Source organism: Gambusia affinis, linkage group LG05, assembly GCF_019740435.1.
Source record: "Gambusia affinis linkage group LG05, SWU_Gaff_1.0, whole genome shotgun sequence".
Classification (NCBI taxonomy): Eukaryota; Metazoa; Chordata; class Actinopteri; order Cyprinodontiformes; family Poeciliidae; genus Gambusia; species Gambusia affinis.
The window spans coordinates 15,463,775-15,485,852 of NC_057872.1; the positions used below are offsets into that span (position 1 = coordinate 15,463,775).

Consider the following 22,078-nt stretch of genomic DNA (forward strand, 5'->3'; position numbering starts at 1 on the left):
ACATGAAAAGAGTTGATAGAGATCCACTGTTTGGGTGTGAATAAGCTCATAATTATAGAAATTAATGACGCAAAAAGAAATTAGTCTCATGACTTTGACTGATAGGTGGGTGGGATCTGCAGACTAATGAGCGCCAAGCTTACGCCTTTTGTGGTTTTCCTTCAGGGGAGTGTAAAGTCAGGCTCCTCTGAACCAGAGCAAAGTAGTCTTATAATTTGCACAGAGTGGGCGGTTTACGGCCCTGATATAATCCATAGCTCTTTCACTATAACAGCTACCCATCTCACGATTCATCAGCCCCTAGCTGTGGAGTTTTGCCTTCGAGCTCGAGTCGAGGTACTCGAAGTGATGTAATGTTACAACGCCACAGAGGGCTGCCCACTCAGAAGCCACTAGAATGGGAGGCACTACAGAGAAAGACACCACCCTGGGTCATGATGCCAGGAGCCACAAGAGTAAACACAAGAGTAAACTTATATCTGTCACTCTTAGAAAGGACTACATTTCCATCCGGCTTGAGCCTCTGCTGTATGTGTGTGTGTATGTGTGCATAAGGCTCTCAAATCATCCAGCGATTCTGGCAGGGATGGAATAACCACAACAGTCTTGTGTCAGAGCCAGGCATGACAGAAAAAACAACAAGCTACAATTTTTACAAACAAATCAGAGAGAGAACAGTTCCCATCCACTCGGGTCAAGGAGTTCTAGGTCTTGGGTTAGAGGAAGAAATTGAATGCAGCAGCAGCTTCCTGTAATTTGCTTATTCATTACCTCTGCAAACACTCAAATCTTACACACCGAAACCTTGATGCACAGCAAAAGGAAATTGGAGGTTTAGGGTATAGTCTTATTAAAATGAGTGATATGTGTTAAAGCCAGCAATTATTTGAGACATGTGGTATTAAAACGGGAAGAAGAAGAAAATAGAAAGTGTGTACCTGCATGCTTTTCAGTTTGTGATCTGTTGCGCTGTACCTCTCACATTCCTCCATCCCTCTCCGGAGGAAGGCATTCACAACAAAACTGTCTCCTGAAACACGGAGAAACAGACGCACCACGATCAATCTGAGACTTATCATCTGATCAGCTCCGGCCAGCCTCTATAATGGAGAATCATGAAAGTTTATCCTCACCTTCGGGGTTTTCTCTGCGCTTGGACGCTTTGGATCCCGAGACAAAGGGGTGAAACAAACAAACCAAAAAAAACAACAATTAGTTTTATTTAGGAGGAAACGTCATAATTCGAGTTTGTTTCTGCGTTAAAACGTGTCTTACCATGTTTTGACAAAAGTTTGCCCATCGTTAATATCCTTTTCTTCCAGGATCAATAAAGGTACTCCGAAATCCGTCCAAGGATAAAACAGTCTACTAACTCTACATGGTCACATTGTGTATGTTCAGCGAGAAGAAAACTTCATCAGCTCAGTGAAGCGCACTTATAAAAGCATCGATCTCAAATCGGATGGTCAAAGAAACAAAAGAAAAAGCAATTAACTGATCGACCAGGGAAACGCGACGCTCTCTGTATCTGCCTTTAGACTTTCCTGCAGTCCAACTGATGTGAAACCTCCTCAACGCTGCAGAAACGAGCAACTGTCAAGTTTAAAAAGCAAAACACACTTCCTGTTCAGGTTGTTAAAAATAAGACACAATATTAGGCAGGGAAAGCCGAGTTTAGAGAAAACTGATGTTACATTATGATTCGTAGCTTGACCTTCCAAGAGTTTCCACAAGCTATGTAATGATTGCGTTCTTGCAGATTTAGATCAAAATTGATACGTTTTTTGTTACTTTTATTATTATTATTTTGAATTTGTTTATAACAACATACATTTTACTTTTTCTCAATTTTAAAATAAGCAAACCCATCAATAATAAAAATAAACAACTAAGTAATTTTTTAAAATAATAAAAAGTCATCAATAGATATAGTGATTTATACAATTTACTCCGGGAGATGGTATGTGGCTTTAATATATGTAAATGAGGAAGTGAACATCAATAATGAGTCAAAGGGACCCAGAACCCTCAGATTACTAGATGGCAGATTTGTTGTTTTTTTGTTTGTTTGTTTTGTTTGTTTTTTTCGTTGCTGTTTTTGTCTTAGTGTAAATGTAATTTGCTCTGCCAGCATGTCAGTCTGAAAACGCCATACGTTTTGGATCCATGTGGCTATTTACTTGTTTTTCTAAAACAAGTAAATAGTTAAATAAACTAGAACTGTGGCTATTTACTTGTTTGATTAAGTTGATGGAAACTGTACCAAAAATAAAGAAAATAAGGACCTACAAAAAAATGGATGCAATCTTTGTACAATACATAGGTGCAACTCAGCTGTTTCTATTTTTAAGGGTCATTAGCAATGAATTGTTTCCTGTTCTCTGAAACCTCTGGTCGTAGTTGCTTTTATTTTGAAAGGGCAGTCTCTTCTCTTCCGGTTGTTTTAATTAACTTGCCTTTGATAACTAGTTTGGTAGCTCTTCTGAAACTGATAGAGAAACCGCGTCCTCTATTGGTGCACCTTACTATACGATCCATTCATGGCTAATTTATAAAAAAAAAATGTTTTGTTCCTATTTGGATCATTTTGGACCATCCTGATTGTGACTTATTTATGATCCATACAATACAATAAACCACAGTAAAAAAAATTCTTCACACGCCATTCCAAACCAAATCAATTCTAGATAGATTCAGTTCTCACACAGAAATCAGCGAACAATTGTAAATTATGAATGGAGTAATGATTAATAAAAGCATGACACAATGGCCCTGCATAGTGTGTGCTCACGCTGATAAACTGCTTGTGAAAAATTCCAGGACTTATCTTTGATAAATGCTCCAAAGATGCTGCAGATAAACGGTACATTAAAAGAAACCTTGAAGGACGAGTTGTACTTCAGCCCTCCAAACATCAAAAGCTGGTCTGCAGTTTTATAGTTTGTTTCCTTTGGCAGGGAATTAAGACGGGGACTCTGCTCACAACGTACGCTATGTGGTGTGAATTTTAATTTGCCATGCAAAGTTGTATTACCGCATAAATAGTGAATGCATTTGGCGTATTAAAAATGTCTTTCTATTGAACTTGGTAATATTAAAATTTTTGTATAATAAATAAACTTCCCCTACCACACACTGTATACTGATGTTAAGTTTTTACTTGCAGTCCTTTGCAGAAACTAAAACAAATCATTTGGATCAACTTGCTCTGGCCAGATGAGACTAAACCTGAAACATTTGGTCGACATCTAAAACTCTGTGGTGAAAAATGCAGCATGTCAGTCTGGAAACACCATCCCCACAATGAAACACGGTGGAAGCAACATCCTGCTGTGGGAATTTCTTGTCAACAGCACAACTACAAGTCGTACAAGCTACAAATCCAGCTTTTGTGGAAGGGCAGGAAAAAAAAGATATGCTTTGTTTACAATTTGCCACAAACTATTAAAGGGACACAGCAAACACAGACAGTCTGGCGAGATGAGGACAAAATCAAAACTCAAGTTTTGTAGATATGCAAAATTCTGCGCTGATCATTTCCAAGGCGAAACACAGTGGTGGCCGCATCGTGCTGTGGGGTTGCTTTACTTCAGCAGGGACAGTAAAGCTGGCCGGAGTTCATATTGGATTCATGGTCCCTGTGAATTTATAGCGTAATTAAAAACACCGTTAGAGGCTTAAAAAGACTGTGGACTGCTGAGTTCACCTTCCAGCAGAACAACGATCCTAAAGATAGAATAGAATGGTTTCGATCACGGATGCATTGGCCTCGTTAAAATGCACAGTTGAGAAACTGTCGCAAATAAGAGCTGTTTTTCACAGACACCCTCTTACCAATCTAGCTATTTTAAAAGGGTACTGTCTGAGAGTTCAGTCTCTAGACGTCCCCAAAGACTTGTAGTTGCAAAAACGACTTTGTGTTCACCTATCCAATTAAATATCCCCCCCCCAAAAAAAAAAAAATAAATAAAGTTGTTTGAAGCGATGTGTCAATGTTCAAGAGGTATGAGTGGCAAGACACCGCAGATCTTTAATTGCACGATGATAGTAATATAGCTACAACAAAAGTGCCCCACCCTAATGAACCTGTGTGCTGTTATTAATCACCGCTCCCTGTCAGTTCTCTGCTACGGGTCCTCACAAACAGACGATGCTTAGATCACTCTGCGGTTGACAGGATGAGCAGATATTTGCATAGCTCGTTCATAGCAGTCGCCTTTGATCCGACTTGCCGTGCCTAATTATCACCGTTTCTTTATGCAACCCGACCCCTGAGAATCCAATTCTTCACAAGTTACCTTCCTCTCATCCCTCTTTTTTCCCCATCACCTTGTAACATCTTGCTTAAATGGCAGACAAACACAAAGGGCAACAGAAGAATCAGCAGAGATGAGAGACGAAAGCACCAGGCAGAAATGATTTGATTGGAAATAGAAGCAGAGCGAGATCTACGTTTTTGTTTTGTTTTGGTTTTTTTTGTTTGTTTGTTGTTGTTTTTTTTTTTTGGGGGGGGGGGGGCGGTTCAGAGGCAACGCTCGTTTGGATACACACTCTGGTGTGTGTGATCAAAGCCTGTAACGCAGATGAAGAATTGGAAAAACCCAGACAATTTAAGTTTTATAAGCTCCCATTATGTTTTTGGGCAGAGGATGTGAATCATTATAGCAGCAAAGAAAAAAAAAAAGTTTAGGGTATTTTTCTGAACTTGATTTTAATCGGCGCAGTGTTCAGCTTTGAACGCAATAATGCACACGTTAAACCTCAGAGAAATGAGTGATACTTTCCGTCGTTTGTGTGCGACTCTGCTCGGTTTTTCTCCCAGCATACCTAGAAGTATGTGTTTAAGTTAATCCTCCACCTATTTAAATCCCCACTGGCACATGCGTGGATATTCCATTGCTCTCAGCAACGTACCCGAACAAGATTTGAAGGGGATAAACACCAGGCTGTCTTATTTGGAGTTTTCTGACATTTTAAACTGCGATAAAATCCTGCAACAATGAGGCTTTTGACTTTTGTTACTTCTCAAGCTTGACTGCCTTTAAACAGCTGCCTCTATTCTGGAGCGACTACAGTCAAAAAGAAAAAAAAAAAAAAAAGAAAAGGAAAAAAAGGCCTCCAGACAGAGCAATTATGGTTTTATTTACCATGGCCCTTCCAACAGCTCTGGTTTACTCTGTGTGCCCTCATTCTCCACGTTGTTGATCAAACTTCCCCGTTTCATTTAAATCGCTTTTTTTTTTATCTCTTTGAAAAACAAAATTTGAAGGCTCCAAACAATTACATGTATCAAGTTAAACGTCTAATAAAATAAGTTGAATGCGGGGAAATCCATTTCTGACTAGTGTTGATTAGAATAGAAATCGTTGCCTTTGATGATGGGGCTTTTGACAGTAAAATCTAATGCAGCAATAAAACACTTTACAACCACCGTAAAAAAAAAAAAACACCTGAGAAAAGTCAGTCAGCAAGATGGCGGCGATAAGACTGAGACTACAGGGTGTGACTGAAGACGCACTCAGTGTTTGCTTTCCTTTTTCATTATGGACAACCAACAGGATCCTGCTTTGAAGTGGAATGAATGGAAGTTGCCAACAACAAACAGAAGGCACATTGTCACCAAACCTGCAAGTGAACATGCCAGGCAGCAGAGCATTTCACTAACGCAAATCCGGTTCCTCTGAACAGCGCGGCCTCTGATGTCTTCATGTAAACTGTCATGTAAAACATTTTTTCAAACACTTTGTAGTTGCAGTGTTATGAACTCTTGCTATGGCATCCGAATTATGGCCCACTCATAAATAGTACCAACGCTGAAGCTGCATAACTAATTTCTATTTCCAGGAAAATATTATGTTTTATATTAAATCAAACATATTACAAAACGTGGGTGCAAGTCCAGCTGCAATCTGCTTTTATTGGATTTTCCGCATTTATAATGCAACTCATCTATATATGTAAAAAAATTAAATAAAATGCTTCTCGTGTAAAAATCTGCAGCAGCTTATGTGCACCACTGAGTGGCATCTTCCACATAGAAGCAACATGGTTTATTAAACTGTTACATGCAGAAATGTCAAGAATATGAGTTTAGATATTTTAGAAAACCTGGGGGAAAAAAACCATATCATTTTGGAAAAATGTTCACAACATAATGCATGAACAGCATTCATACACACAAACAAGAATATAAAAATACATGTAGCCTTGCATAGCACTTGTAGGAATGTTATGCACCAGCATGAGGGCGGCCAGTTTAAAAATGCCAGCTTATCAGACAAATGAGCAATTAGAACAAAAAAACAGAACCCTCCATAACAAAACTGCATCACGAATGCTACATTTTAATGTCCAACAAGTATGATACCGCTAACTGAGAACGTTCCACCTCAGCATGAACCGGTTGCAGAGGTTGTAAAAACCATATGATCTCAAAAATCACAAAAACCTTTTCTCATTACGCCCTTACTAGGGTTCAAAGTCAGTTTAATGGAAAGACAGAAAATATGTCCGACTGGAGTTTTCTCCAGCTGCCCATTGCCTGGTTCCTACTGACAGGATCAACGGTATGCGATGGTAACGGAAGAACAGTTTACCTTTACGCAAAACCAGCAAAACACAAAAACTGTTACGGTTAAAGTTGTGAGACAGTGAGAGCAAACACAAAGCAGCATCTCATATAACAAGTCCTTTCCTGATACAGTTTGCTTTAAGTTATCAGCATCAGCAGTTACCTGAATAAAGAGCTTTAAGTGATGAACAGGATTTGTTAAAGCAATATTTTTAGATAACAGATTAATTGAAGTGCTGCCAACTGAACTGTGAAGGTTTAAAAAAAAAAAAAGGCATCAGGAATGAAAGATTGACAGAATAATTATGTGCCAGCTTTAAGGTGTCGTAATAGTTTCAGACTCCATTGATCAGATTGGCCTCTTCCTCCCTCTGTTTATCCACCGCTCGACACATTGCCTTCAGGAACCTTTCGAGAGTTACTGATGGTGTCTGCTGCACACAAACAAAATTAATTTAAAACAATATCCATGCCATTTCTGATTCTGCAAAGCCACTAATTAAATCCTTACCTGTACAAAGAGGGCATGAGCGAGAAAGGGTAATTTCCTGAGCGCTCTTCCACTCAGGCCTTTGCTTTTTCTGAAGAAGAGAAGCAAAACATGAGCCTCTGGCTGTTTCGGTGAATGTCATGACAAGCAGAGCTGGTGATTTAATGACTTTTGCACTAACTGGATTTGGTACTCACACGGCGATATTCCTCAGCTTCAGACTGTGCTCAGAAACTTCGCTCCTAACAAAGCCCATGGTTTCCAGCTCGTACATAGTAAAAAGCTGCTGCCTGGGGTAGATGATCTGGCACTGGATGCATGAGAAAGAACAGACATTCGGATTACCTGTTTGTTTCCAGTGGCTGCTTTTGTAAAAGTGTTGGTCAAAATGAACTGAATATCATTGTTTGTGTCCCACAAAAACACTAATCTCTAATATACATTTAAAATTGATTCGGCTGATGTAGTCTAACTGGCTGACGACATGACTGTCATCTTATTCAGTGCTGTTGAATTCGCCTTCATTTTGACATGTTAAATGCTCCTTTTCAAACAGAACACTAGTAGTAAACCAGTTATTTTGTTCTTGTTTATGTACGGTATGCACATGTTTTTCCTGTCCAAAAAAACATGGACAGAAATTCTCTTTTGTTTTTTGTTTTTTTAAAAAAGACCTGTTTGAAATAAATAAACAAATGCAAACATAAATCTACTTCATTGGGGTTTTGGTTGATAGGCCGCCACGAAGCTGTGCATGTTTATAAATTCAAAGAAAAATTACACCTTGTTTCAGCAAGGATAGAAATCTAAAAAGTGTGGCGTGCATGTATTTTCAGCCGCCTTAACTCCGAGTCCCCTAAAATAAAATATTAACCTCATCTGCTTTAACTTCATAATAAATCCAGATTTTCTGTGAAGGCCTCAGAGGTTTGTTAGAGAACATCAGTGAACAAACTGCATCATAAAGAAAAACAAAAATACACACTAGAGGAAGCTAGAAAGTGATGAGTTATAGAATAGCAGGTATTTAGCAGCTCACAGACCTATTCTATCCATCTTCTAAAAATTAGACAGAATATGGCACATGGAAACAACCAGAAATAGTTGTACACCTAAAGAAGAACATAATTAGATTGAGACAGGAGGCCCATGGTTACTCTGGAGGAGCTGCAGAGATCCACAGCTTATGACGGATAGTGTTGACATGGCAACCATTATGGCCTTTACAGTAAGTGAGGAAAACCTCAGTAAGTTTGCCTCAAGCGATATAGGGGACATCACAAACATATGAAGAAGGTGATCTGGTCATATCAATTTTTTGCCATTTAAAATGGACACAATTTCAGTGTCAAGAGGTGAAAAGTTGATAAAACCTGCACCAGTCTTTTAACTGTTCTGCAGGGGCGGCTGAATACATATGTCACACTTTTGAGATTACTTATAAAAAAAATTGCACAATTTTGCTTCCATCTCCAAATCAGGTGCTAATTATGTCATCTGTCACGTAAAGTTTTATAAAACACACCAAGGCTTGTAAGAAAAAGGTTTGAGTGTAATTATTTTGTAAAAAAAATAAATAAATAGAATTGATGTGCACTTTGCTTGCTCACTTTCATCAGCTCTTCCAGACAGGAGAGATAGATGTTATAGATGCCTTTCTCTGACGGAGGTCCGATGTACTGCTTGATGTCGGCTCTGTCCACAAACGCCAGGTCGATCTTCTCAGTCACGTTGGACGTCGTCAGGATGACCACGTTGGGATACCTGCAAAATTAGCCCACCAGTCAATACAAGACAAAGATTGGATCTTTGTGAAACATTAAGTGATATCATAAAAATGAAACGTGAACTTTGAAGAGGTTTTAAACTGCTTTCTGACCGTTTGATTTGATCCAGCTGTGTGAGAACGGCGTTGACCACTCGGATGGCATCAGACGGCTCTGTTCCCGCCTGGCAGGCCTTCCTGGCTGCTGTCAGGCTCTCCACCTGCATCGCCATGTCGATCCCGTAAAAGGTTAAAAAGAGAAAAATAAACAATAACAGAACAGCAGGTGAAACATCAAGCTGCCTTGGCTACTACAAAACTGAAGTGAATAGATTTCTATTTCAGATCATTTCCCACGAACTAGATTTTACCTCATCAATCAAAACAAACACCAGAGCGTCTTTGTCGTCAATCAGCAGTTGGATTTTCTGAAACATCTTTGTGACCAGTTTACCGCTCTGAAACAAAGAACCAAGATTAGTAGCTGGAAAGAGAATCCGGTTTCAAATATCTTTCACTCAAACAAATTTTCCAACAAAGAAGCCAGGTGTACCTCTGAGAACCACTTGGAGAACAAACTATGACTGTTAATCTCCACAAATTGGCCGTAGGTATACCTGTAGGGCGAAGGGTGTATTGTGAAATGAATAGGACGGTTGTAGCAACAGGCGAAGTCGCAGTTTCACCGAGTTGACGGCCATCTTACCGACTTGACAGCCTGATTGACAGTTTCTGGGCAAGAGCTTTGCAGAGCGATGTTTTCCCTGTGCCCGGAGGTCCTGAATGTGTTCACAGACACAGAGAGATGAATCAGTCAAATCACACCCGGGATCCGACGGCGTCACTCAGTACGGCTTCGAAACAAGTTACCGTGAAGAAGCACGACGCGGTTCCAGGAAATTAGGTTGCTGTCGACATTTTTATCCGAGAAGTAAATTGTTGTTGTGACATAATCCAAAAGCTGAAGAAAAACAACAGAAATTTCAAAAAGTGATGTGATGGCAAAATTACATCACGACCTCCCCACCCCATTTTAAAGCACTGATTGTTTACTTTACCTTGGCTTTCACTCCTGTTTCATATACAAGACTCTCCCAGAGCCCATCAAATTCAGCTATTTAAAGACAAGGCATATAAAACAAGATTTAGATTAGATTGAATCTAAATGATTCAACATGCACGTCTTTCCCACAATATAAACATTATAAAAATGGTTTTTAGAAAGACGACCTCTTCTGAGTAACCTAAGAAGTTTTTTTATAATCCTACTTTTGTGACACAAAGGCTCATGATGACTTATTCTGATAAATGTCCATGAATTCCAGATTTCCACAAGAGCGAAACAAAGAAATAACCTGGCTGATTACTGCCCTTCATTCATCAAAAATCCATATTTTACCAAAGCGTGACATAATCTTGCATGGCAACCATGTCGACATATTTTTATAAGAATGTGACACTTTTCCACATATCGAGTAAAATGTCTTATACTGAGTAATTCTTACACTGACTAATGCAAATATTATTTGGTGGAAGAAAAAAAAAAAATACAATATGAAACATCTCACAAGTGCCACAATTTCTGCCATGCATGGTAGTTCCTGCTACATAGATTTTCCCCTGGGGTTTAAATGTACCGTGACACGGAAGCTCATTTCTCTTAGCCACTCTTCAAAGTGGGAAAGACGGAACAAACCATTCAAGTAGAGAGAGTTATGTTGCCCTTTAAAAGTCAGGAAATTACTATGAAGTCATTTCCCATGTCTACAGTCTAAAGCAATATTTAAAATATTTTTCCTGTAATTCTCATTCAAAGGACACTTGCTAAAATTCTCAGAATGCACCAACCTTGTAAAACTTTTGTAAGATAACAATAAGTACTGGTATTAATAGAAAAAAAGGGCAAAATATTAACAACAAGGGTGCTATTAAGAGTGGCATGATTTTGTTAAAAATAAAAATTTTTTTAATGTGGACGTTTCCCTTGCATTATGCTGCTGCAACAACAGAAGGATTTGTTTTGAGGCCTTTCAGACATCTTTACCAGGGTGGAAACTATTTCTAGAAATATGAAAACCTGAGTTAACTACAGCCCCGCAAAGAATAATAAACCTTTTTAAAACCATCTCTCATATTGGACAGGGGTGGTAATTAAAGAAGCATCTGTATTTTTAGGTCATCTTTAGTATATAAAAAAAGCATTAAAGTATAAAAAGCTAAATTTCTCCACCTGCTGGCAGGAGCCAGTGATTAGCGGCTGAAAGGTCTTCATCCTCTTCCAAATTGAGTGTGCTGGGTCCTTCTTCATTCAGGGTGAAGACATGAATGGAGACGTCACAGCTCTTTAAATCGAGGGGCTGTGCATAAAGTGGTCAGTGCTTTACTCCACTTTTAAAGGAAAATATCAGAAATGCTTAAATAACTAACCTGTGTTGTCTCCTGAAGATCAATGACCACAGAATCCACATGCTTATGCAGGAATTTGTCATCAAACTCGGTCCATCTGTAGTTTCCAAAAGTCATGCTGTGGCGATTCAGCAGCGCCTGAACGTGCATCTTCACTTCAGACGGTTTAGCTGTGCTGAAAAGGAAAGGTCGAAATCAACGTACTGCAAGTGTGTCAAACTGTAGAATTGATCATGTATGTTTTGCATATATCAAACACCAATAAAGAACCCATCAAGAACTTACTATAAGTAAGTGAAAAGATGGTGTGTGTTTTTTTAGTCCTGACACACATAGTGTACACCAGAGTGGACTGCGAATTAAAAAAAAAAAAAAAAAGATGCATTGTGGGCCTTTATAGTTAATTTACAGATAAGCGACTTCTTTGCCATCTACAGGGCAGTTCGTGTAAGTGCACTAAAAACCGATCCAAACCCAGACAGAATTGTGAAGCACCCTCAGGATTAATAGAAAAATAAGTCCATATCCTCCTAACATAAAACAAATCCTATTTTAACATTTTTCCTTAATTATAGATATACTGAAAAAAAAATTGTGCAACTCTGGCTTTATTACATTGAAAGTGTGGTTATTACTATAACAGTATTTTCACAAAAAATACTTTGACAGCTATAGCATTCAAAAAAGGATGATCAAGTAAAAAAAAAAACAACTCTAGATAGCAAGTCCTGGGATATATGTAGTGACGGAAGCACGTGAAAACTAGAGCCTCGCGATATCAGAAAAAATATTTTATTTCAACAACACTGAAAATTGTTTTCAAAAATATATTTTTTAATTCTTATCAATATACACAGTCCCACTACTTTCCATGAGTTTCTGTAACTGAGCCGCAAAAGACATAATGATATATTTACCATTCAAATGGTAAGAATATATTACGTGTGTATGTAAGAGTCTAGATGAAGACCTGAGTGAGGGAAGGATTAGACAAGTACATGAAGAAAGAAGAAACCAATATGTCAGGAACAAGTTTATATTTCTCATTGCACTAAACCAGCGGTATCAAAAGTAGGTCCTGAATTACCTAATGTATTTTTAGTTCTCTCCCTGATGGTAGTAACAACCTCCTCAGCATGTCAAAGTTCTTCTTAGGCCTTCTGATGAACCATCATTTGATCCATGTGTGTTAAACCACATACATATTTCACGTTTTTGTTTGTGGTCCATTTGGAATGCTATAATGAATGCATGAAGAAGGGAAAGGACGGGCATCCTGCTAACTAAACATATGTCTTGATGTTGACTCTTAAGTGTGGTAATGAAGCTGGTGGCTCTGATGTTTCACCTGACATCCAGCTCTTGGCCCTAAAGAACTCACCTAAGAGATTTAACATGGACCTCCACATGGATGTTTTGGATAGGTGTCACCTCCATTCGGTCGCCTTCCATCCTCGTACGACGGCAAATCTCCGAATCCAAATCCGGAGATTTTCACATCAAAGCTGCACACCTTTCGTGAGTATCAAGATATTAACGAAACTTCTTCACACCTACTGCATTAGCTAACTAACCTAGCTAACTAAACTATGCTAACACTAGCTCAAAAGTAGCACGCTACGTACAGACTGTGAGAAAACCGACAGTCAAACTCAGCGCGCCGGTTTTTAACGACTTCTTTCATGGCGGGTGACATCTAATGTTAAGAAGCATTATCGCCATCTACTGTGCTGGAGTGTGGACGAGAGTATTTCCCTCTTTTTTTTCTAACCTAAATTCTTATTTAATCCTGCTTCCTTCGAAAATGTTATAACTGCTTTATTTATCTTATTATGTTTAACTAATATCTTATTGATTCTTAATGTCTCCACATCATATTTCCTAATTTCTTGTTTTAACTTTTCTGTATACTTCTCACAATGAATTATTACACGTTCTACTGTCTCTATGTCCACACTACACTCACAGCTACCTGTCGGAAATTTACCTATAAAATGTGAAGTTTTTTTTAATCCTGTATATCCGAGCTGTAATCTTTTCATTACTACTTGCTTCTTTCGATTTCCTCCAATTATTCCCATACTCCCCACTTTCTTTTGTGAAATAAATGACGACCTTTAGTGCCTCCCTCTCACAGTTATAGACATTCAGATTTAAGTTTGCTCTTAATAATAGATTTTATTTTAGATTTACAATATGTTATTTGCATAATTCTACCCTGTTTTAAAGACACTTTGGATAAATGATCTGTTATACCATTCACCTCCATGTCTTTATGAGCAGGTATCCACATAAACCTAACCTTTATTTGAGCATGTATCATTATAAATATAATTTCATGAATTTCATCTGCCATCTCCATATGACTTTCAGATGATAAAATGGACATTAATGACAACATTAAATCTGAACATATATAAGAACTATTTCAATCTTATTTTGCTCTGCCCACTGTGATGCCTTCAATTTTGCTAACATTTCCACTGTATACACAGCTAAATGGTGATATTTTATTTGCTTCATGAATATATTTAGTTCAGGAGTAGCATTAAACAAATCCTGTTTTACCCAAAACTAAATATCTTGAACCATCTGTAATTGTAAAAGATCTATAAATATTCTTAATTCTATTATTTACAAAACCTATCCAGTTATTATTTTTTATTAATTATTAATCTGTATTTCTTGATGAGCCTCTAGGTCTATCTTCACATATGGAAACAGCCAAAAAGGTGTAATTGAATAAGGCACAGCAGCACAGTATCTCTTTCTGTTTCTCCATTTCCCTAGAACATTTATTTGCTGCTCCAGTAAAACAGTCTATTTCAGCTTTTCCACTCTCCTAACAAGGGCTCAGAATTCTTACTGGTGAAGAATGTTCCTCCTTATGTCCCTGCAAACTTACCCAGTAATTCAGCATAATTTGCTTATGTCTTAAATATAAAGGAACCGCCCCCATTTCCACCTGCAGTACCAAAAATGAAGAGGTCTTCAAAGCTCCACAGCATAATCTCAAGCCTAATTCTGAACTACTTCCAATTTATTAATCATTGTTTTCGCAGTCTGCCTATATACTACACACTCATAATCTAACACTGATCTTATAAAGGCAACATAAATATTTTTAGATCACTTTTCCTCAATCCAATCCTGCTGTTTTTAACACCGGAAGTAAAACAGCGTTATAATGGTTTCATATCCGCCTCCTTCTTCTTGCTAACATATTAGCTTGTTTCAGCTAACTAGCCAACAGTGGTAGGATAACGGTAGTAAACACAAAGCCTTCAACTCTTTTCGCAGCGATATGGGGAAAAAGCACAAGAAACACAAACCGGAATGGATTACAGTAGCTGGTAAGATTTTATATCATTTACCATTCGCTTTAGGGGGTGCGCTTTTGTTTTAGCTTGCTTTTCATTAGCCTGCTACTGTCATCAAAAATTGGTTGTAAATGATGCAGACTCGCTTACAGTTAAAATTTTATATACTAACATCACACAAGTATGTTTGACTTGTAGTTTGTGATATTCCTTAGAAATATAAAAAGTTTAAAATGCTACTTAAGGGTCATAATAATAAAGTAAAATATTGTAAATATGATTAAAGGGCACATTTTGATGATCAGATTTTACAAAATCGATCTGTGCTTTATACGTCTAAAATGTGTGTCTCTATACAGTGCAGTTCTTTATTTGCAGAGAAAATATAATATTTTAATGAACTAATAAAACACATTTATAACTGAGTAAAACTAAGCTATTTGGAGTATATGTGCTCGCCTGCTTGTAGGTAGATGCACCGATTAGACATTTTGTGGCGATCAACGAGTTTGCTGCTACCGATTTTACCTCCATTTTTTAGGAATAAAACCTAACGTTAAAAACTATATTTGTACTTTATTCATAAATTGGAAAAGTAACTATCTTGTTGAAATATTCATAGAACAAAATACTGGTTGTTCAAAGTTAGACTTCTCTCTCTCTACAAAAATCTACAAACTGTCATATGCAGGATCTGAGGAGTAAACCTTTATTCTTTACAAGTTTAATAGACAGATTATAGTTCGCTTTTGTTCTTTTCTTTCTTGCACCTAAAATGTTATGCGCATCGTACTCCATTACACTATATTCCTGTTCATTTATGCCTGTTTTGGTTGTAGACTTTGAGGACAAGACTCTTGAGAAACCCCTCAAGATCAAACTCAAAGTTGGAGGAAGCGAGGTGACAGAGCTCTCCGGCTCAGGACTCGACTACGACGACAGGTCAGACCACGAGCGAGAACGACACAAAGAGAAGAAGAAAAAGAAGAAGAAAAAATCAGAAAAAGATAAAGACAAGTATGTGGATGAAGAGGACAGAAGGCGAAGGAAGGTGAGTGTGCAGAAGAACAGCACTCCACACGATAAACGCATGAACTGGTAAACACATTTTTAACTCAACAGGAGGAGAAGAGGAAGAAGAGGGAGCGAGAGCAGAATGAATCGGAGGCTGCAGCTGCTGGAGCTGCTGACACGGCCCCCATTGAGCCATTCACTTTGTCTATAAGCGTAGGGTTAGAGGTGGGATGACACAGCCTAATGACATCGTAATGATAATTTCTGTGGAGTCGTTTATATTCAGTTTCTATCTCATCAGCCGGAAGAGATCAAAAAGAAAAAAGAAAGGTTTGAAGTAGAGCCTGAAGTGGAAGAGTTTCACCACAGTGTAAAGATGGAAGTGGAGCAGCCGGGAGACAGACCAGTTAGAGCATGCCGCACACAGCAAGGCAAGAGTGCATCTCTGCCCACACCTCAGAAGAGTTTTGTCACACGTTAGTAAATCTGTTTTTATAAATGGTATTTCTATATGTTTTCCCAATGCAGAAAATGAGTCCACTCCTCGCCAACAACTGCTGGAACACTTTTTGAGGCAGCTGCAGAGGTGAGAAGCACTCATTTGCTCTGATTTCTCCGTCTCTCCAGGGAAACTTCTGTTAAGGCCTAATAACCTTTCAGTTGATGCTGAACAAAGTCTAAAACATCTATAGTATCATAATGTCACCTACAGTAATAGAAGTTGTGGATGATGCACAGACTGAAAACATACTACTCTGATGTCCTTGTTTCTGACAAGCTGCACAATGCCACATGTGCATTGACAAATAAAGCACACTGTTAGTAGGTCACCATGAACACAACCTAGTTTCCTGCTAGTAAAACAGGCTTTTATTTTATGCTCTTTGCTTTATCCAAATGTCACATTTTGCATACAGCCTCATTTCTGGTCCATTTTGCACATTACCTTGAGCTTACATTATGACGCATGTTTTATAGGAAAGTTTTGGACTGCTTCCAGTGTTCTTTACTGGAAGCAGTGAAGAACACTGCTGCATATTTCTGTTGTCCTACTGTACTTGTTTGAGTAGAGCAGGCTTTCCATGTACATGTTTATAACTTACATGAATAATTGACACCTAAAAAACACTGCATCAACTCTCAAACATGGTGGTGATAGCCATACTAGTCATACTGGAGGCTTGCTCCAGAACCAGTTTTACCTGTGCATTGCTCAAAGGTGGATGAAAGGAGAAGAAGGGTGACTTCCAACTTCTTTATTTTCTCCTCAAATCAACAGCTACAAAAATAATTCCAGGCGCACATCAAAGCTGGTTTTGGAATTGGTAAAGCAGACAAGCATGAACCTTCTGAAATGGTTCTACTGTTAACCCACCTGTAAACTCCTGAACTCATCCTTAAGGATAGGTCTGAGCAGTTTAAAGAAACTCTACCAATTCCAATATCCTGCCAGTATTATTCCAGAAGCTTGTTGGTGGCTTTAAAAAGGATGTAATGTGCAACTTGCTAAATATTAGTGGGGATTTCTGAATATATTTCAGCTTCTATGTATAATCTGACGCCACAATAAAGTTAGTTATTTTGCTCTTAGTTCTAGTTTTCAAACTTCATAAATCATTAAAACTTGAAAACTGAAGTGAACTTCCTGGCTATTATGATTGAATGTAAACTTCTCAACAGAACCTTAATAGTTAGCTGAAAAACTGTTGCTGATCTGCATTTTAACTGAAACAGAAAAAAACACAAGACCGTCCATGTTTATCATACTAACTTCATAGAATTTTAGATACGGGCTTTCCACTGGAAAGTCATTACATCGCTGCTTTACCTAAACGTTGTTGTTTTACTCTGCCTCTCAGGAAGGATCCCCATGGATTCTTTGCGTTCCCGGTAACAGATGCGATTGCTCCTGGCTACTCGTCGATCATCAAGCATCCCATGGATTTCAGCACCATGAAAGACAAGATCAGGAACAACGAATACAACACAGTGACTGAGTTCAAGGTGACGTTACACTGACCATACCTTGAAAATGATTGATTAATTAATTTGAGAGTACCATCGAGTTGAATGAAATTTTATGTACATTTTTGTCTATAAACCCTTTTTACCTTCAGGCGGACTTTAAGCTGATGTGTGACAATGCCACAGTGTACAACCGACCGGAGACGGTCTACTACAAGGCTGCCAAGAAACTGCTCCACACAGGATTCAAGATGATGAGCAAAGTAATAAGTTACAAGCACGGAAAACAAAAAAAAAAGTATTTTTTTAAGAAATGTATAATGACTCATACAGCCTTGTCTAAATCAAAAGTAGATTTTCACTTAAAGGCAGAGGAGCAAACAGCATTAATTGTGCGCACAACTTGTGAGTTAAAAATTATTTGAAGAAATTAGGATATGCAACCAGTAATAGTAAGGGAGAAGCATCACATTCCTTAAAACTTTAGTCATAAAATTATTTATCAGTGTGTACTCTTACGGTTGCATGTAAAGGCAGTTTAGAACATCCATTTAACCCAGTGTCCATGTTTATGGATTAAGAGTCGAAACTGGAGTACCCAGAGAAAAACCATGGATCTACAGATGGATTAATGCACACGTTTTGAACACAGGAGGCAGAAACTTGGGCACTAAAACAGCTGTTCAACTTTTGTTTCGTTTGTCCAGGACCGACTTCTAGCCTTGAAGCGCAGCATGTCTTTCATGCAAGACATGGATTTCACGCAGCAGGCAGCTATTTTAGGAGACGAGGACCTGCCTGCTGACCTCCCCCTCCCCGAAGCGACCCCGCTCCAAGTGGAATCTACCAGAAAGCCCAAAAAAACACCAGTTAAAGACATTAAGTAAGTCACCAGGTTTTCCTAGCATGTACTGTGATGAAGGGCTGTCAAGAAGAAGAGCCCCAGTGTTTTTTTTTTTTAAATGTTGTTTCTCTATGAATGTTCAGTGTTGTGATGCTGTAACATCGTATCCGTTTCCTCAGCTACCTGTTTGAACCAGAGGGAAACGCTTGCAGCCTGACTGACAGCACAGCAGAAGAACATGTTCTGGCTCTGGTGGAACATTCTGCAGATGAAGCTCGGGATCGCATCAACAGATACATGCCAAACTCCAAGGTGTGGAACTCCTGCTAATACATTTCCAAACATATGTAATGGTTCACGGTACAATCATTTTTTATATATATATATATATACATATATATATATATATATACATATATATATGTATATAAGGTGTTTGAAGAACTTTTTGGACTACAGCTGTCACCGCTCTTTGTTTTCAGATGGGTTATTTACGAAAAGATGCAGATGGCGGTCTACTGTATACCGTTGTAAACCAGCTTGATCCTGATGCTGAAGGTTTGTTGTTATTATTCTACATGTTGTATTTTTTCATCTTTCCTACATTGACATGATTGGAGTTTTTTATTTAAAAAGCTACGCGTGATCTTTTCATTTTGCAGAAGAGGAGACCCATAAAGTTGATCTTAGTTCTCTTTCGAATAAGCTTCTGCCTGGTTTAACGACATTAGGGTTCAAAGAAGATAGGAGACATAAAGGTAGGTCAAAATGTTTTGGTTAATTTTATTCATTCAGGTTATTTATTATTATTTTATTGGAATCACAACTTCAAAAAAGGTACTAAAACCATAGTATTTCTTGCTGTTTAGTGACATTTCTCAGCAGTGCCTACAACATCCAGAGTCTTCAGAAGAACTCCGTCTTTCCAGACCTGCAGTCTGATGAGACCGACATGCTGTATTCAGCGTATGGAGATGAGACAGGAGTACAGTGCGCTCTGAGGTAGCAGAAAATGAGCAGACAGTCATAATAAATATTTTTTTGTTCTTGGACCATTTAGTTAGGTTGAGCTTTGTTTTTTTTTTTCTTCTTGATTGACTTAAACAGCGTACAGGATTTTGTGAAAGGCTGTGGAAGTGTCACCAAGCGCTGGGTCGACGACCTTCTGGACAAGATGACAGGAGGCGATCATTTGAAGGCTGTCAGTCAGATTCGACAGGTGTTGTAATCTGACTGAAACTTTACTTGTTGTTTTAAAATATCGTAAATGTTTACTATTAGCAGAACGTATTTTATATTTCAGAAAAGAAACATAATGTTGAAACCCGATGAAACCAAGTCCAGTATCTGTGACATGCAGGTATCCTGAAATTAATCCGTCTCCAGTAATCACTTTCCATTTTGTTTTAGAAAACCAGTTAGTGGCTCATTCTGGGTCTTTTTTTTATTTTGTTTCTTTTTTATTGTTGTTTTTTAATTAAGATGTCCGACGGGACTGGTCTTGGCGAGAGCAGTTCAGTGCTGGACTTCATGTCAATGAAGAGCTATCCTGATATGTCCCTGGATATTTCAATGCTCAACCCATTAGGTGAGTATCCTTCAATTGTATGTAAATGTATTCATATGTACTTGTGTAAACATGCTTTAATTATCATAACACAAAAACATGAGAGACCAGGCCCCTTGCTGGAACCAGATTGTGATAACTACTATAACAATCATAGTAATCAGCAGGTCAAATGCATCAAAGCAACATTTTTCCAGCCATTCAGTCAGTTTTTGAGTCAAAAGAAAATCAGAGAAAGATCTCTACAGTATGATTCATGTATGAGGATAATCCTTTAATATATTGATTTTTTATTTTTTTTTTAATTGGACGTAAAAAAAATTGCCTTACATATCCAACACTTGGGACAAAAAAAAAAATCAGAATTGGCTGTTCAGATGACAAAAAAATTAAAGTTGTTAATCATCAGGAAAAGCCTGTTCTGTCTTAGTTTTTAATCATTTTCAACAAACAGCAGTAAAACCTGCTTATTAAACCCTAAATGTCTGAATTTATATCCAACTGTGCAAAAAATTGTATTATGTTTTTGCTGTCAACCAATTAGAAATTAGAAATTTGAACATTGAGCACGAGTTTATGGATGATACTTATTAGATCTGATAAGCACTTAAGAAAAGAAACAGACTGTTCAATATCAGCATGTTGATCATCTTGTTAATAATGCTGTTGTTTGGGTATTGCATAGGCCACTTTCATGACCCATGTGTAGCTCATACTTCCATCAATAGATGGGTAACAAAGGACTTCTAATAGTATCCTTTGAATGAGAGGTATATCTATCAACCATCACCTATAGTATTCATACACCCTCTTGGTTGTATTCACAACAGAACATCAACATGCGTGAGATGCAGCCTCGTTTGGTTGTGGATTTCAAATGTGGTCGTTTTTGTGTAGAAAGTTGAAAAATAACATTTGGTGTCCTAGTATTTGAATTATTTCATGCTCACTTTTACATCAACAGGTAAAACGGTAAAGAAAGAGCCAGGGAACGAAGAAGGACACCAGCACTATGATGACGCTGACAAACTCCTGCAGGAGTTCCAGGAGGCTCAGGCTGAAAGAGTTTGCTCCAGACCTTCATCCAACCTCTCCTCGCTTTCAAACACTTCCGAAAGAGACCAACACCACTTAGGTATGTGCAAGTCGTGAAACTTCAAATCTTTAGATCCTTTTAAAAGTTAAACCTTTTAAAGATTGTGTTGCCTTGAATGCATTGTCAACTCTAGTGTAGTAACAGAAAAAGCCTTTCCTGCATCCACAGGGAGCCCATCACACCTGGGTGTCGGGGATCATTCAGAAATGGTTCACGATCCCTATGAGTTCCTGCAGTCTCCAGAACCAGAGGGCTCAGCCAACAGCTGATCACGCTCACAGACGATCCGTAATGTTGACATTAACAGCACCACTTTCATAGTGATCGGACACGGCCGGATCCTCAGATTTCTTAAAAAGCTTGAAAATTAGTGTACAGTATTGTATTGTATTTGTGTTTTGTATTAAGGAAACCTTCAAGAATAAATACTTGCAACTGCATTCTTAAGTGTACGAAGGTGTCCCTTGCATTTTTGTGTTGTGTGCAAGTCATTTTAGATGTTTATAGTTTCACAGTTTTGAGAAAGCAGAGCAGATGTAGAGACACAATAATAATTATGTCCTGGGATTTCACATCAGGAAGCATTAAACTGCGTCAAACGTAAGGGCAGCAGACCGAAATGAGTCACTGGAGATGGGCACCAGCACATCTCCTGACCCCATTAGGGACAAGGGTGTAAGAAAATGGATGGATAATTATATACAGCGCAGACCAAAAGTTTGGACACATTTTCTAATGGAATTCAATGAGAAGGTGTGTCCAAACTACTGTATATAATATTAATTATATTAATATATAATTAATATTAAAGATATATATAATTAATATATGTATTATTAATTGCATATGTAATATACAGTACAGACCAAAGGTTTGGACACACTTTCTAATTGAATTCAATTAGAAAGTGTGTCCAAACTTTTGAGCAACCTTCCCGACCCCCACTGGGGACAAAGGGTGTTATAAAATGGATGGATGAAATTTGATATCTTTGTATATTGCTGAAAATTGTACTGAAATAATTTGGCGACACGTTTCTT

General features: G+C 38.1%; 3 protein-coding genes across 4 annotated transcripts in view; 1 reads left to right on the plus strand and 2 right to left on the minus strand.

Annotated features, from left to right (window-relative positions):
* nkd2b (NKD inhibitor of WNT signaling pathway 2b) overlaps positions 1 to 1,564 on the minus strand; it is a 28,796-nt gene extending 27,232 nt beyond the window's left edge. The window contains exons 1-3 of the mRNA XM_044117656.1: positions 1,276 to 1,564; positions 1,134 to 1,160; positions 939 to 1,030 (exon numbers count right to left, since the gene is read on the minus strand). Of these exons, the coding sequence (XP_043973591.1) occupies positions 939 to 1,030; positions 1,134 to 1,160; positions 1,276 to 1,300 (144 nt within the window). The 5' untranslated portion in view covers positions 1,301 to 1,564. The remainder of the gene's footprint in view (positions 1 to 938; positions 1,031 to 1,133; positions 1,161 to 1,275) is intronic.
* A 4,885-nt stretch (positions 1,565 to 6,449) lies between these two features.
* On the minus strand, positions 6,450 to 12,916 carry trip13 (thyroid hormone receptor interactor 13). Of its 2 annotated transcripts, none has more exons than XM_044117660.1 (13): positions 12,614 to 12,916; positions 11,254 to 11,407; positions 11,057 to 11,183; positions 9,885 to 9,940; positions 9,697 to 9,787; positions 9,533 to 9,605; positions 9,380 to 9,443; positions 9,198 to 9,284; positions 8,941 to 9,047; positions 8,672 to 8,825; positions 7,259 to 7,371; positions 7,083 to 7,152; positions 6,450 to 7,002 (listed from the first exon to the last, which is right to left on the minus strand). In XM_044117660.1, the coding sequence occupies exons 1-13, from the start codon at positions 12,682 to 12,684 to the stop codon at positions 6,907 to 6,909; spliced, it is 1,263 nt and encodes a 420-aa protein (XP_043973595.1). In that variant the 5' UTR covers positions 12,685 to 12,916; the 3' UTR covers positions 6,450 to 6,906. The 2 variants fall into 2 exon arrangements, with proteins under 2 accessions (XP_043973595.1, XP_043973594.1); XM_044117659.1 differs by having other exon boundaries at positions 6,450 to 7,005.
* Positions 12,917 to 14,403: 1,487 nt separating this feature from the next.
* Positions 14,404 to 21,490, plus strand: brd9 (bromodomain containing 9). The gene is made up of 17 exons (XM_044117658.1): positions 14,404 to 14,585; positions 15,392 to 15,603; positions 15,675 to 15,791; positions 15,868 to 15,997; positions 16,095 to 16,152; positions 17,426 to 17,570; positions 17,684 to 17,794; positions 18,239 to 18,414; positions 18,555 to 18,687; positions 18,858 to 18,933; positions 19,038 to 19,133; positions 19,245 to 19,377; positions 19,483 to 19,594; positions 19,679 to 19,735; positions 19,858 to 19,963; positions 20,907 to 21,077; positions 21,207 to 21,490. Exons 1-17 carry the CDS (start codon positions 14,537 to 14,539, stop codon positions 21,305 to 21,307), a joined length of 1,983 nt encoding a protein of 660 aa, XP_043973593.1. The 5' UTR covers positions 14,404 to 14,536; the 3' UTR covers positions 21,308 to 21,490.
* The last annotated feature ends 588 nt before the right edge of the window (positions 21,491 to 22,078 follow it).